The following is a 13,921-nucleotide window of genomic DNA, read 5'->3' as shown; positions in this document are numbered from 1 at the left end:
AAGCTTCAAAAATCCTGAATTACAAGTGTCTGCGATGAAAATTGCATTAATTATTAGCAATTGAAAAAAGCGGACAATTTCGACCATTTTTGAGCTCTTGCGCATAAACAAATTATCGGAATTTAATCGGACTTGTCTTATTTTACAGATTTATTTAATACCTACCTTTTTTGTATAAACCTTTTTTTCTCTATGAATAACAGTTTTTTTACGCCAGTCGAAAAACTACTTTTTCATAATTTTGACCATTGTTTTAACAAAGTTTCCCAACTAGTCTCGAGTTGATTTTTTGGTATTTTGTTTATAACACGTTTCTGAACAATATTCCGCAGAAAAACTTCTAATAGTATTTTTTTCCCGAAAAAAAGCTATAATGATTGGCCTATAGGAGGTGATGACATTCGCAATAATTTTCGCTAAATCTGCATCAAATAAGCTTTAATTTAAAAAAAATGTAAAACGATTCGTTAATTCTTCTTCGAGATATTTGATTTTGACCCATAGTGCGGCGTCTTTAAGGGTAGACAAAATCGCCGTGCATTTCGAAGAACAGTCCGCAATCCTTCGGAGACAGTTTTATTTCAATCGTGAAGGAGATTCATCCGTGCGTGTCCGAGACGTTTCGAAAGCGGGTCCCAAAAAATTAAGCCCGACATCTGCGGGCGAAATAAATCTGACCTATATAACTAAAAATCCTTTAGTCAATTTGCAAATAGCCGCTGTATTCACGATTCCACACAAAATCCGTCCAGTATACTATTAATACCTCCGATTCCCCCACCACCGCGCTGTCGGTCTCGCGCTCGTCGGCCACCGCGGAAAGGACGTCCACATACTACATTTCAAATTGAATAACATCATTTTAAAGTCTGGCTTGTAAATAATACAGTGTGAGTGGTCTTTTTTGGTGGATAATTCGCGTGAAAATCGAGTGAGATGGCCTCTTTGATTACTGTGCGCATCAGCAAGGGGGATTCCCCAAATTTGGGCTTCCGCCTGCAGGGCGGCAAAGACTTTGCAACGCCGCTGGTCATCCAGAAGGTAGGAATTTCTTGCATTTTTCGGCTTATCTCGCGGGCCGGTCGAATCGCATTCCGGTCCCGCAATAATAAAAAAATATGCGGGACCGCTTCGTTGCCCGGTGTTGGATTACACGCGATTATTAATGCTTTTGTTTATTTATAGCCAGAGCGGATTGTTGCTGCATTGTTAGCCGATTTTTAACGCGGTGCTCGAAAATTTGTTGTAGATTACTTACATAATTGTTTTGTGAGGGGTTTTACGTTATTTTTAGACAAAACCGCCCGGTGCCGTTGCGAATTTTTTGACGCTGGCTCATCGGTGACATATAAACGCTAATTTTAGATTTTCGTGTGTAAATGTCTTGGTAATTCAATACCTTGCTGCTTTTTCAAGTTTTCCTCGACGGAAAACCGGCAAAACAACAAATTGTCGTTGCTGCATCTCATAGTTCTGTCAGAATTTTAAACAATTTTGCTCAAAAAAAAGGAAACTGCACAAAAATCTATAAATTATTGTAGCTCTCATGTCGTTCGACTTAAAACTCTAATTTTTCATTATTTTTTGCAAATATTTTGGTTCGTTCCAAGTTTTCAGAGCTGTTCTTTGTAGATAAGATTTCTCAGTTCATATCGTAGGCTATTGACTATGTCAAAAAAAAGAGGGTACAAAGGAACTAGAACGTAACAGAAATTTTATTGTTTGATATGTTCAATTGACCCTAAAAAGTGATAAAACCGCGGAGTGCTACATTTTAAAGGGGTGCGTTTTTGAGAACAAAGTAAAAAGGTGGTATTTTCAGTTTTTTGAGGTTTACTCGAAAACTATGCATTTTTTCACTATAGTTGTCAGCAGAAAAGTTGTAGCAAATTGAATTTCCAATCGAAATGAGACCTTTTGAAGTCAATTCTCAGTCAGTCATTTATTTTTAACAAAAATATGCCCAAAAACAAATAAAAAATAAACCGAAAAAAATGTGTTTTTTTTTCTTTTTGGTTTTTTGCCCACAATTTTTTTCTGAGAGGAGTTAGGTATAGGCATTGCTTCACAGAAAAAAAAGTTAATTAATTAATTGTTGTTTAAATAAATAAATAATAATATCCAATCACCTAGAAACTTATTTTAACTTTCACATTCACGAAAATAAATTTATTAGACAAAATAATACCGAAAGTAATAAAAAATTTATAAAAATAAGAAAAAGTATCGTTGGTTAAATTAACATATCTCGGTTGATTTTAATTGTACAAATTTCAACCAAGCACCATTTTAAAGGTCTTGAAACCAGCTTTCATTTGAATATGGCATTACATTACTAAATTAACTCAGAAAACATTAACTTTTTTTCTGTGAAGCAATGCTTATACCTAACTTATCTCAGAAAAAAGTTGTGGGCCAAAAACCAAATAGAAACAAAAACGCAGTTTTTCGGGTTTTTTTTACTCGTATTTTGGGCATATTTTTGTTAAAAATATTTTTTTTAACTTCAGAAGGTCTCATTTCGATTGGAAATTCAATTTGCTACAATTTTTCTGTTGACAACTATAGTGAAAAAATGCATAGTTTTCGAGTAAAACACATAAAACTGAAAACCTTTTTACTTCGATCTCAAAAACGCACCCCTTTAAAAGGTAGCACTCTGCAGTTTTATCATTTTTTAGGGTCAATTGAACATATCACACAATAAAATTTCTGTTACGTTGTAGTTCCTATCTAAAGTATATAGTCAATAGCTTATCGACACTATAAATATTTCTATATACACAAATTTTCCTCCAAAAAACTGCACAAACACTATAAATATTTGTAGTTCATTTGCAAAACTTTTAGTCTATCTCTATTTTTTATTCGTATTAATATTTGCCTAAAAATGAAAACTGCACAGACAACTATATATTTCTGTAAATCCCATGTTGTTTTACCTTTTCAAAACTTCCTTATTTTTTTATATTCTAGCTTTATTTTCTTGTTTTACAAACCTTTTAGTCCATATCAAGTTTCCAGATCAGTTTTTTTGTGCACAAGATTTTTTAATTAATATCGACACTATGAAATATACAGGGTGTTCCTTAATGATATGCAAATATTTAAGCGAAAATTAATGATGGTTTGATTTATAAACTATGGTTTAAAAATGTCCCGTTGCGAAAATACGGGGTGATAAAATCTTAGGAAAAAGAAGGAAACTAATATTTTCGAAATCTATTGAATTATTTCAGTGATATTTTTTAGTACGTAGTGATAGTTAATAAAGACGCATGTTTTTCTACACCAACATATTTTTTAGCTCTAACAGTGGCGTGCGTACGAGCACTGACATTGATATTTTTAAAGAAAAAAATGGTACGCCACTGATTTTATTTCCGAAATAAAATTATTTTTGAAATCCCCGTTAAATTCGAAAGATAAGAGCTCTCTTGAGTTTTTGTCCTGCCATGCGCCGTTTTTGAGTAAAAAATTAGAACCCGTTGTATTGTTCGTAATTAATTAATGTAACTATTGAAGAATACAATTTTGCAATAACAATAATGATAATAAACCATTCTTCCTGCCGGGACGACTTGACGGAGCATCTTACTGCAATTTCCTTCAAGAACAATTTAATTATTTTCTTTCGCAGGTGGTCGATTTCTTTACCTAAAAATGGCTTTTTAAAGCCCGTACAACTTTTATAGGAAACAGTGAGGATCCTTTAAATCCAAATTACACGCGATTAAATAAAAAAAAAAATGCAAAATTAGTTCAAAAGGATCAACAGTGCCACCAAACCTTATTTTGTAGGTCGATAATTTTCCTCTGGTACTCGTCTTAGGGTATGTCGAAATTTTATAATTAACTACACTAAATATATTCCAACCTAATTTCAAAGCGTATCACAGACTACTTATTTACGTACTATTTTTAAACGTAATGTTAATTGACTGTATAATTTTATTCATCAGTGGAACTGTCACAGCGAAGAATTTAATTTTGGGAAGTGTGTTCTGCAAATGGAATAATACACGGTTGAAAAAACCGATTCCTGGAATATGTTTCAAAACAGTCAATTTAAATTTCAGATAAACTGTTACTTGTTTTAAGGAAATTGCGGTTTTTTATGCATAACCAACTGTGGCTGATATGGTAATCGCTAAAACGTTTGTTTTACACTAAAGAAAATACATTTATTTATTTCGTTCAAATATGCGTTGCTGTTTTGAATTATTTTTTATTCCCTATAATTTTCTTCAACTAATTCTAACAAAACACAATAATTAACTGCGCTTCAAGAAAAAACGTGGGAAAAATTCGTACCTTGGTTAACGTAATGCATCTAATTTGATTAGTCCGATATAGTTTTAACGGCTATACTTTTTTATCCACGTACACTGAGATATTCCTAAAAATAAACTTTTTTACAAATATTTTGCAGCAAGGTGTTAATTTTAGTCAGCTACACCCAAACATTTTTGTTGTTTTTTCAGTGACTCACCATAACTCTCGTTCTATCAGAGATCGTTATGTGAACATTCAGAAATCGGTCTATTGAAAAAAAATAAAAAATAAAAAAATTGTAATCATAAATTGCAACATATAATGTTTGGTAATATAGCGAAGTAGTTGACTTTTTAAAATAAATACAGCAATTTATCTTCTTTTAATATAATCAGTAATGTTGTTCAAAGGTTCAATGTCAACCTCAACAGTTTTTATATTAACATATTAAATAGAGATTTTTTTAAACATTATTCAATGAAAATTGCGTTAATCAATTGCTGCTAGGTTCGAAATTTGAAGGTAGCGTTGGTTTTTGTGTCCCAGAATTCCAATATTTTCACTTTTTATTATTTTTAACACTTTTAATTTGTCACCAAACTTTTTATAGTTGCAATTTTATACCATCTACATTCCGTAAAATATTTGTGGAGATAGAATTCCAGGAAAATAATAAGCCAATAAAGTTCTGTTATCGGAGCTACTACAACAATTTACCGCAGCAAGGGCGTGCCTTGAAATTTCCCGCGCTGTTTTCAGAATATTAAAATATATGTTCCACCAGGAATCGATATGTCGGAAAGTATTGATCCGATAAATCTGAAAATTTGGCTACTTAGAGCAAAGGCAATAGGGCCAACACAGCTAAAGTATTTAGAACTTTATGGCGCTTCAAGTTATACTGGAAGTCGACACTAACTTTCTTATTTTAAATGAGACACCCTATATATTATTACATTTTCGGATTCTACGTGAAATTTTAGGGTCAATTTATTAAATATTCCCTATACCTAGGAGTTATAGATTTTGAGATATTAATTTAAAAAAAAAAATTGACAGATGCAAGGGTCTGAGGAGATGCTAGTAACTCTTTTCAGGAGCGTGATATCAAGTGGATTTTTGGTATCTGTAAAGGGCATATGTAACACTAAATTATGGTATACCAACAAATTAAAACATTTAATACTAGGTGACTCATTTTTGCTGTTACATTTTGATAACTTCAAACAGCTGTAACTTTGTTAACTTAAATGAAACACCCTGTATTTTTTTATTCTGTTGTATGCAGATTGAAATTTCCTTTCAAGCCATATATGCATTGTTAGGGTTGTTGTTACTATTTTTAGAAATATTTGCAATTTTCTCTTTTTTGACAGTTTTTCTCGTATCAGACCTGTTGTCAAATTGGCCATGACCAGAAACACTCCAAAACAATTGAAATAACTTGACATTTAACAAATTAGTTGTCAAATTATTGTCGTCTGTAATAGTTTTTACCTAAAATTTTAATACAAATGCTTAGGGATCGTTTAAATTATACTAATGAGGTTTCTTTTAATTTGTTTGTTATTTATCTGTTATTAGCATCCGCCGATTGTTCTTAGTTTTCCTCCACCTGAGTCCAAGATTTTAATAATGGTGTACGTGGTACGTTTTCCCGAAAAGTCGTATTCCGTACTTAATTTTTGATATAATTGTGTTAGTCATAGAATCATTTAATTCCCATTCTGTTATGACGGTTTTTGTAAATAATCTCTTTTATTTTTTAGGAGAGCTAAATTTTTCTTCACCATCGCCATTGTTTATAGCTTCTAACTCGACATTTTCCCATAAGATTCTTCCTGTAGTCGCTAAAGACACTTGTAGCAGCTATAACACAGTTTTTAATTGTATTTTATTTTCATTCTAAAAAATTTTCTTGAAATGATTATATAAGTTAAACACGATACTCTTCGATTGGGAATTAAATTCCTTTCTTTTATTTTCCACTTCCATTGATTTATTTTAATAAGAAATTACCTGAATTTGCATAGGACGATACATTTACGAAGAAACACACCTTCGTAACGCCGACAATGTCTTTCTATCTCGGATTTCGAATGCGGTTAATTCCAAGAAAATTATGCAGGGGTCTTTTGTGAATTCTATATCGACAAATATCGTACGGAATGTACTTGTTGTATTTGCACCTAATGTTGATTTTTATTTGATAAAATATGACGCAGTTTATTTACTTATATTATTTAAATAAAATGTCATTGTTTGTTGCATTGCTTGGCGTTTCTCCTTGTATCAGATAATATTACTCATACATCCACAATCATCATGTTTGATTTCTAAAAATAAATTTCTTTGTCGTTGGAATTTACCGCAATTTTATATCGCATTATTTTTGGGAAAAATTTATACTTTATACCGAAAAGATAAGAAAATAAATGTTTTAGCGTTTAAATTGTTGGAATTTATATTCTGGACATTTAGTCGCTGATTTCTTAAAAATATTGTTTTAGCGTTAATTTATTTAGAGAGAGAGAGAGAGAGAGAGAGAGAGAGAAGCATCGCAAGCACTAGTTAAAACAATTAGTACTGCTCTTATCACGCCTTAGCCCACTTAATTATTTTTACATACAAATTATCTTTGTTTATTTCCTATTAGTCCCCAATACTTTCTCCAGAAAAAACTACAGTGCTTCTGGGGTCATGCAAGATAACATGTTTAGAGAATACCAACAAGGCTCGGTGATAATTTCTTTTTTCCGCTCGCTGCGGTGAATACGAAATGCGAAATATAGATTCTCATGAGCACCTCCAGGCAGATGGGTCGTACATTTCAATCAGTTGGTTTTCTGTGGTGCGAAATTTCAAATTGCCTCGCAAAATTGAAAAGAACGACGCTTGCATTGAATACAGAATCAGATATATTGTTCGTTACTGAACAGGATATCTCAGCAGTAAAAACTAAATATTAGCCTACACTTTTAGTTTTAGAAATATTAGGTAATTAGATTTTTCATTTTCTCCACCATAGTATCATTTCAGTAAATGTAACTCTTCGACTAACTTGAGAAGCCTCCATATCTTTGATGATAATTTAGTAGGCCATGAGTAAAGACAAATATACTACTAATCATAATTTGGTGGTGATATCTCGAAAACCATTGAAGATAAGTATTATTTATAACACATTTTGAAATTTTTGTCGTATGTGTGTCGAAAAAAAAACTACGGAGAAAAGAGGGTGGCAATTTTCGCGTGACCGCCTTTTTTTCCGGATTTCGATTGAAAATTGAGCTTACCTCATCCCATTTGACACCAAGTGTCCAAAATTTTATTTAAATTTTTTGTATCCTCGCAGTAGGCTCATACTATCGAGTTTGGTACACCCTGTACATTGTTTTCAATTTTGTATAATTCTGCTTAATATTAGAATGGAGGAGATGATTCTACAAAAAATTTGAATAGCTTGGAATTTATCGAATTCGGGTATACTGACCCTTAATACAGTTATAGCGAGCAAATATGCTGATTAAATCGATAACACTGTTATTTACAACACAGAAATTGTCAAAATCATCTTTATTTAAATCCGCATAGGAAAGATTAAATGTATGAACACTACTGATATAGTTTCCGTTGTTAAAGTACAATTCTTGTTCATCGGACTGATCGTTCTCACCGGTTATTCACGTCATGAGTACATGAATTTCTAATTAATCCATAAATTTTATACCAATTAGATCATAAAAAATGAGTTATCTCCTCCGGCATGTGTTGCTCGTTAGAAATTTCTATTCGGAGCTGATAAATACAATTAAAAGCGCATAAATTAACGTTTGTAAACGTTTTATGGGGCATATCAAGAATTTTTGACTGATTTTACGGTCGGCACCGTTTATATATTTTTGAGATTATACGCGTAAAGTACATAAACAAACACATAAAACCGTTGCCATCGTGGGGAAAGGTTTCCAGATTTATGGTTTCCAAGGCGGCGATGTCTTGGAAACAAATGAATTTAAATTTTTCGTGTTCTAAAACTTCACCGTTCAGTCATATGGAAGATTGTGGTTTTAGGAATTAGACATATGTCAACCATTGCAATCTATATTATCTTCCATGGATATTTGCCAAGGCTATGGAGCAAGTGCAAATGCATAGTTGCTCCTTCAATTTGTTCGATAAATCTCTACAATCTTCAATCTTATCGGTAAAATTTTCAATGCTTTTAGTATGGCATACCCTATTTCCCAGTAAGTCTTTAGTTTTCTATAAGACGTATCGGTATTCCAACTACATTCAGAGCGGCACATTTGGTTTGTGGATCTTTGGAAGGCAATGCTCTTGTTGAGGTTTTTTGGATCACTTCTTGAATGAGGATTCTTAGTAGTTCCTAGCGATTTGAGTAACTGATGTCGCGTTTCTTGATTGAATTTCTGATTTCTGGGTTCTGTAATAGGTTCTTCACTTTGGATATGTACTTTATTGGGTCCAAGATTTATATTGTCGATATCTTGAAGGCTTGAACTTCTTTTCTATTCTTTGTTAGCATGAAATGAGAATCAATCAATAACTTTGTTATCCTAAATTAATCAATTCTTTAATGTTTTACTAATGTAGTTGCGTGATATCTCATTTATTTTTTTTCTCATACTAGCTAAGGTAGATACCTAAAGTACCTATGCATTGGCAAACAACTTATTTATTTGTAGTTCTATCACAGTCGTTGCTTGAAAGTTCAGGCCCGTCAAATATCCTAATTAATAAACAAGTGATATTTCGTGACCTCTCCTTTTTGACGATTAATTTTATAAATTGGATAATATTATCACACCTAACCTTTCGGCTTTCGCTTGGAGGCGTACGGAGACAGTGACTAACATCTAAATTTATTGGAATCCATCATCTTTTCGTTTAAACAATGATCGCTTCATTGTTTATTTAAACGAACGCGTTTTTGGCCCGATCTTAATGGGATTATCTCGAAACGTCGTCAGCGTTGATTTAAAAACTTTATTAAACAATTCGTATCTGACATAAATGGTAATAGTAATATGAGATCATATCTAGCATAAGCTTTTCTCTGAAACGTTGATGGATATTTAGTTTTAATTAACGATGGGCAAGGTTAAGTAAGATTCTGAATCATAGAATGCCTTCGGATGATACAATTTATGTCCCTGCAATAAAATGTTTCGATTTGATTGTATATCATTGTATACAAGGTGTTTCCGATATAAATCAGTTATAGTTAACCTTGATTTAAAGAGATAGCGACCAAAAATAAATATAGAGATGTCACTGGAAATAAATAACGGTTTTCTGCGTGTATCAAGCTACGTATTATTTGTACTGTCATGGATTTTACCTTTAGAAGTTTATGTTGAAAGGTGTGACGTGAATTTGTATTATATCTAAACAAATATGCACTTGTCGTTTGCCAAGTGTCCGTTGCTCTTTATGCACTCGTTAGAATCGGCACAAAAAAGTAATTATTCGGTGCAAGTTGAGATCCGAACATGATAAAAACACCTTCGGAGATTTTAAGTGTCCATTCCGCACACATTGTATGTACATCCTACCTTTTAGCGAATAAGTAACAAATCCTAAGCGCGCCATCCTTATCCCTCCTGGAATTTCCGTTAAAAATAGCCAGTCTTATTTACCGATCGGAACCACCCACGTGAGGTTTTGCACACATTGCCTTTTTCTTTTTTTAAATAGTTCATTTTAGCACTCGCTTACAGACCATCCAATGATACACAACGGGTTCAGAAATAAGGAACAGATTTATAAGACTGTCAGATATTCAGCGAAAATAGAATGTGGTCATCCAAACAAATCAGTATACAGGGTGTCCCAATATTTCGTGTACATGTACCATAGTTTTTTGCGTTCAAAGTAAGCAGATTTAACTAAATTTACCTCCTAAGTTGCTCCGTTTAGCCACTAGAGGTTATCGAAATTGACAAAAAGAATTTTTTCAAATATTTTGAAACGTCTTGCAAGATTCTATTGGAATTTGGTTCCATAATATTTTCATATAGATGTCACATGGTATATGGTTTGTTCGTCAAAACTGTACTTATTGCTCTTCTTAGAATAGTTAAATTCAACGAAATTAATGATTCACAATTCTTAATCAATGATGTTCCATTATGGCTTTTATCAAACAAAGGTTCAGTACACAAAAATGTGTTTTTTTTACTTTGCATAACTGACAACAACGATCATATTCAACAATTCTTATAAGAGAACCATCTATCTATAAATTAAACTATATTATTTGGATTCTTTTCAACGCTATCTGAAACATTTTTGCAGCATTCTATGTGGACAAGGTCTTCCACAGAATTCAATGTCCTGCTTTTGTAACTGTTCTTTTTCTTGAGCTCTTTGAACAACATACACAAACCTACATGCTGCGGGATGAAAACGTAAAGAAAAACGCCTGGCGAAGCTGAGGCAGCGTTTTGATGACATTCCCCATAAATTAATATCATATCAATTAATTACTTAGTACTGTAAATATGTATATTTTACGTATTGTTTAAAATCCAAACTGTTGGACTCTTCCGCAGAAATAGGAACTAAATTATTTCAAATAATAATAGTTAATCGACTACTTTGGACTAGTGGCAAAGTACAATGTTAATTACAGATCCAATAGCGTGATAAAGTTGTCGGTATAAATACAACTGTTAGTATAATTGAGGCAGCAAATTGTAATAGCATTGATTTTTCATTTCATTGTCAATGTCGACCAATGATTATTATTTAAATAGTTTGTTGTCTCTGGGCAGGGACAGTCTTGGGTAGGACTTTGATCATCAGGAATTCTAATTCGGTTTAAGATTGAGTATGGAATAAACAATATTCCTGCCATGAAAAAAAAGACAAGTATTTCCTTCTACTCAAAGCGTTTAGACAGGTTTTAGAAATAGAATTGTGTTTTTGTAGATTTTTGCAAGAAATATATTTCAAGCCAATATGTTGATGAGAATCTTCAAGAAAACAATCTCGGAATATGTCCAAAATCTGGTGGTGGTTTCAGTTTTTTCTAGATTTTATGTGACCAACTTCATCTTACGGACAACATGAATGAGAGATTCACGAACGATTTCAAAGTACAACTTTTACATCACAGTCAGACACGTTGTACAGCTTAACAATTTCTCCCTGAGCAATATCGATATTTTTTGGCGTCAAGTTAGCCATAGAATAAGTTGTCGTGCAAAAAATTGTTTGGAAGTCATAAATCTACATTCGAATAATAAAAATTTTACGATAGGCTAAGACTAAACTTTTTCCTCACTGAATTTTTACAGTTGAGATCAGCTAGCGATTAATTCCAATTGAAATTATTTCGTAACCTCCTTATTTTGCGGTATGTGAAGTTATTCGACTGGCAAGAATGGTTCGGATTATAAGCATTTGTAAATAAACTGGTTTTATAAGTATAATCAAAGGTATTAAGCAATAGATTTTTCTAGTTGATCAATTAGGATTTACTGTACTGTTACTCGCTATCACCAGACATATATAGATTGTCACTAAATACGTTTCTTTGCCCTGTTTATATGGATGTGACTGCAGGTGTTGAACAGTTATCTTGTCAAACATTTTCGACAAGTACACGCAGAACATGAAAAGATTTAGGTGGACGTCAGACGAGTATTTATCCCACACCAAATTTGAACCAATTTAATCGTGTTTATTAAATACTTGTAAGAGATGAATTACGTCTCAATTAGAACATAGACCCGATATTAATACCACTTGACTAAATTAGGATTTGCTGCAAAAATATGGACGTTATAAACAAATTCCTTAGCACGAGTGACCTTAGAGTTGCGCACAGAGCCATAAATCTTAATAACAGTCGACATATTGCCATTTAAGCGCTATTTATTGATATTTAAATATTTACACATCAAAATCATTATAAAGGGAGCTCGTTAATGGTGTTGGCATAATTCGTTTCATCTAAAGACACTCGCTAACTACTTTTATGTTCTTGTCATTTCAATTAACGAACGGGTTTTGTCTTTGAGACTGAATAGCGTTTGAAAGTAAAAGCTTGAGGTGTTTCAACGACGCCCCTGAATGTCTCTTTTACTGCCATTTTTTGGGTTAATGGACGGTTGTCTTTTTACAAAAAACGCGAAGGGGGCATTGCCAATATCTATTGTTTAATGTGAGAACAGTCCATTGATTACTATGATATTTTTGTTATACTATTTAAATTTGGTTTCAGCAGATCAATGTTTATAGTCCAGTTAAAATAGACATTTCAAATAACGAAAATTCCGACAGAGTTAAATTTTGGTGATGACCTTGGGTATACCATTAGAAATAAAGTGTCAAAAGTCCCCATCAATCCCATGTGTGCTAAAAAAGTTATTCGAGGTCAAAGGTAAAAAATTTGAGGATTTTTGGATTTTTTACGAAAACGGTAAGTTTTATCAAAAAAGTAGTCCTGACAAAAATGATAGATTTTAAAATTATCTACAAAAATGGTCCTTATACTTTTTTTTTAAGTATCACCATTCCTGAGATATTGCGATTCTAATAGTTGAAGGAGTCACGTTCTACATGATATGCACACATTTCCACATCACCTGTGAGGTAGTGTATTTTACGCTTTTTTTTAACGTGGCTTTCCCGGTAAGCCTACTCCACGAACTGCTATGACGGAATTTTCAGGGACAATACTCTTTTAACTGTATGATGATTATTGATATTGGTTATTGACTTTAACTGTAGTTCTGATTTCTTTTAATATTTTAATCTGATTCATACTCTTCAAAGTCGACTTCAACAGTCATGTCTTCTTCGAGTTCTACTTCTTCCTCTTCTTCTTGCTGGACGTTCATAAATTGTTCAAATGAAGATGAAGCAGCTGTCTCTTCATCGAAATCACATGAATCTTCGTCTGTTCTATTCAATTGGACATTTGAGCAAGACTGGCTTTGGCAATTAGTACACGCTGAAGTACACAGTAACCCTACTTTTCTATAGTCACATTTAGCACTACAAACTTTTTGCAATTGCAAAAAATATTATTTAGGAGTTTTTCCAGAGCAGATGGCAGTAAAGTTTGAATCGGTTCCAAAGTATTATCTGTTAATTTCCAATCCCATTATTCTGGGTTCAGTTGATTGCCTAGCCGTGTCTGAACTTGATAGTATACTCGATACAAGTGTTGATTAGCAGAAGCCGATGTTGGAGGAAGACGAGATAGTTGTACTTGTTTCTTGTTTAGTGTATTTATTACAAAAGTTAAATATCTATATTTATCTATATAATAATTTTTTTTTGGAGCTCTTTAGCAGCAAGGGGAAAGCGAATTCCTTTTGTGATTATTGTTTGAGGTGAGGGATCAATATCTGCAATCAATCAAATCTTTTTTTACAAATAATTTTAATACTGATGTTTTACCCCTTCTGAACATTGCTGATGTAGTATCGCAGCCGGTTATCGCATGTAAAAATAAGATATGGTTTTGGCATTTTGGATAAGCAGATAAACTTTTTGAAGAATATATTTCTGTTCGCTGTTGAGCCTTTCCAGGTTTTAAAAAGTATATAATTTTATCAATTGGAGTCCTTGCAGTGAGTAGTATTAATAAGTCAACATCTTCACCAAC

At 32.7% G+C, this 13,921-nt stretch overlaps 1 protein-coding gene across 5 annotated transcripts in view; it reads left to right on the top strand.

Annotated features, from left to right (window-relative positions):
- Nucleotides 1-717: 717 nt before the first annotated feature.
- LOC108906019 (PDZ and LIM domain protein Zasp) overlaps nt 718-13,921 on the top strand; it is a 73,975-nt gene continuing 60,771 nt past the window's right edge. For 4 of the 5 annotated variants that reach the window (XM_018709149.1, XM_018709147.1, XM_018709151.1 and 1 more), the window contains exon 1: nt 718-1,041. In XM_018709149.1, coding sequence (XP_018564665.1) covers nt 937-1,041 — 105 coding nt within the window. In that variant the 5' untranslated portion in view covers nt 718-936. The remainder of the gene's footprint in view (nt 1,042-13,921) is intronic. The other variant, XM_018709152.1, reaches the window with a different exon arrangement.

The sequence above is a fragment of the Anoplophora glabripennis genome, unplaced genomic scaffold (assembly GCF_000390285.2).
Source record: "Anoplophora glabripennis isolate ALB-LARVAE unplaced genomic scaffold, Agla_2.0 scaffold188, whole genome shotgun sequence".
NCBI classification, from domain to species: domain Eukaryota; kingdom Metazoa; phylum Arthropoda; class Insecta; order Coleoptera; family Cerambycidae; genus Anoplophora; species Anoplophora glabripennis.
The sequence above is the reverse complement of the archived record's forward strand: the minus strand, read 5'-3'. Positions and strand labels throughout refer to the sequence as shown.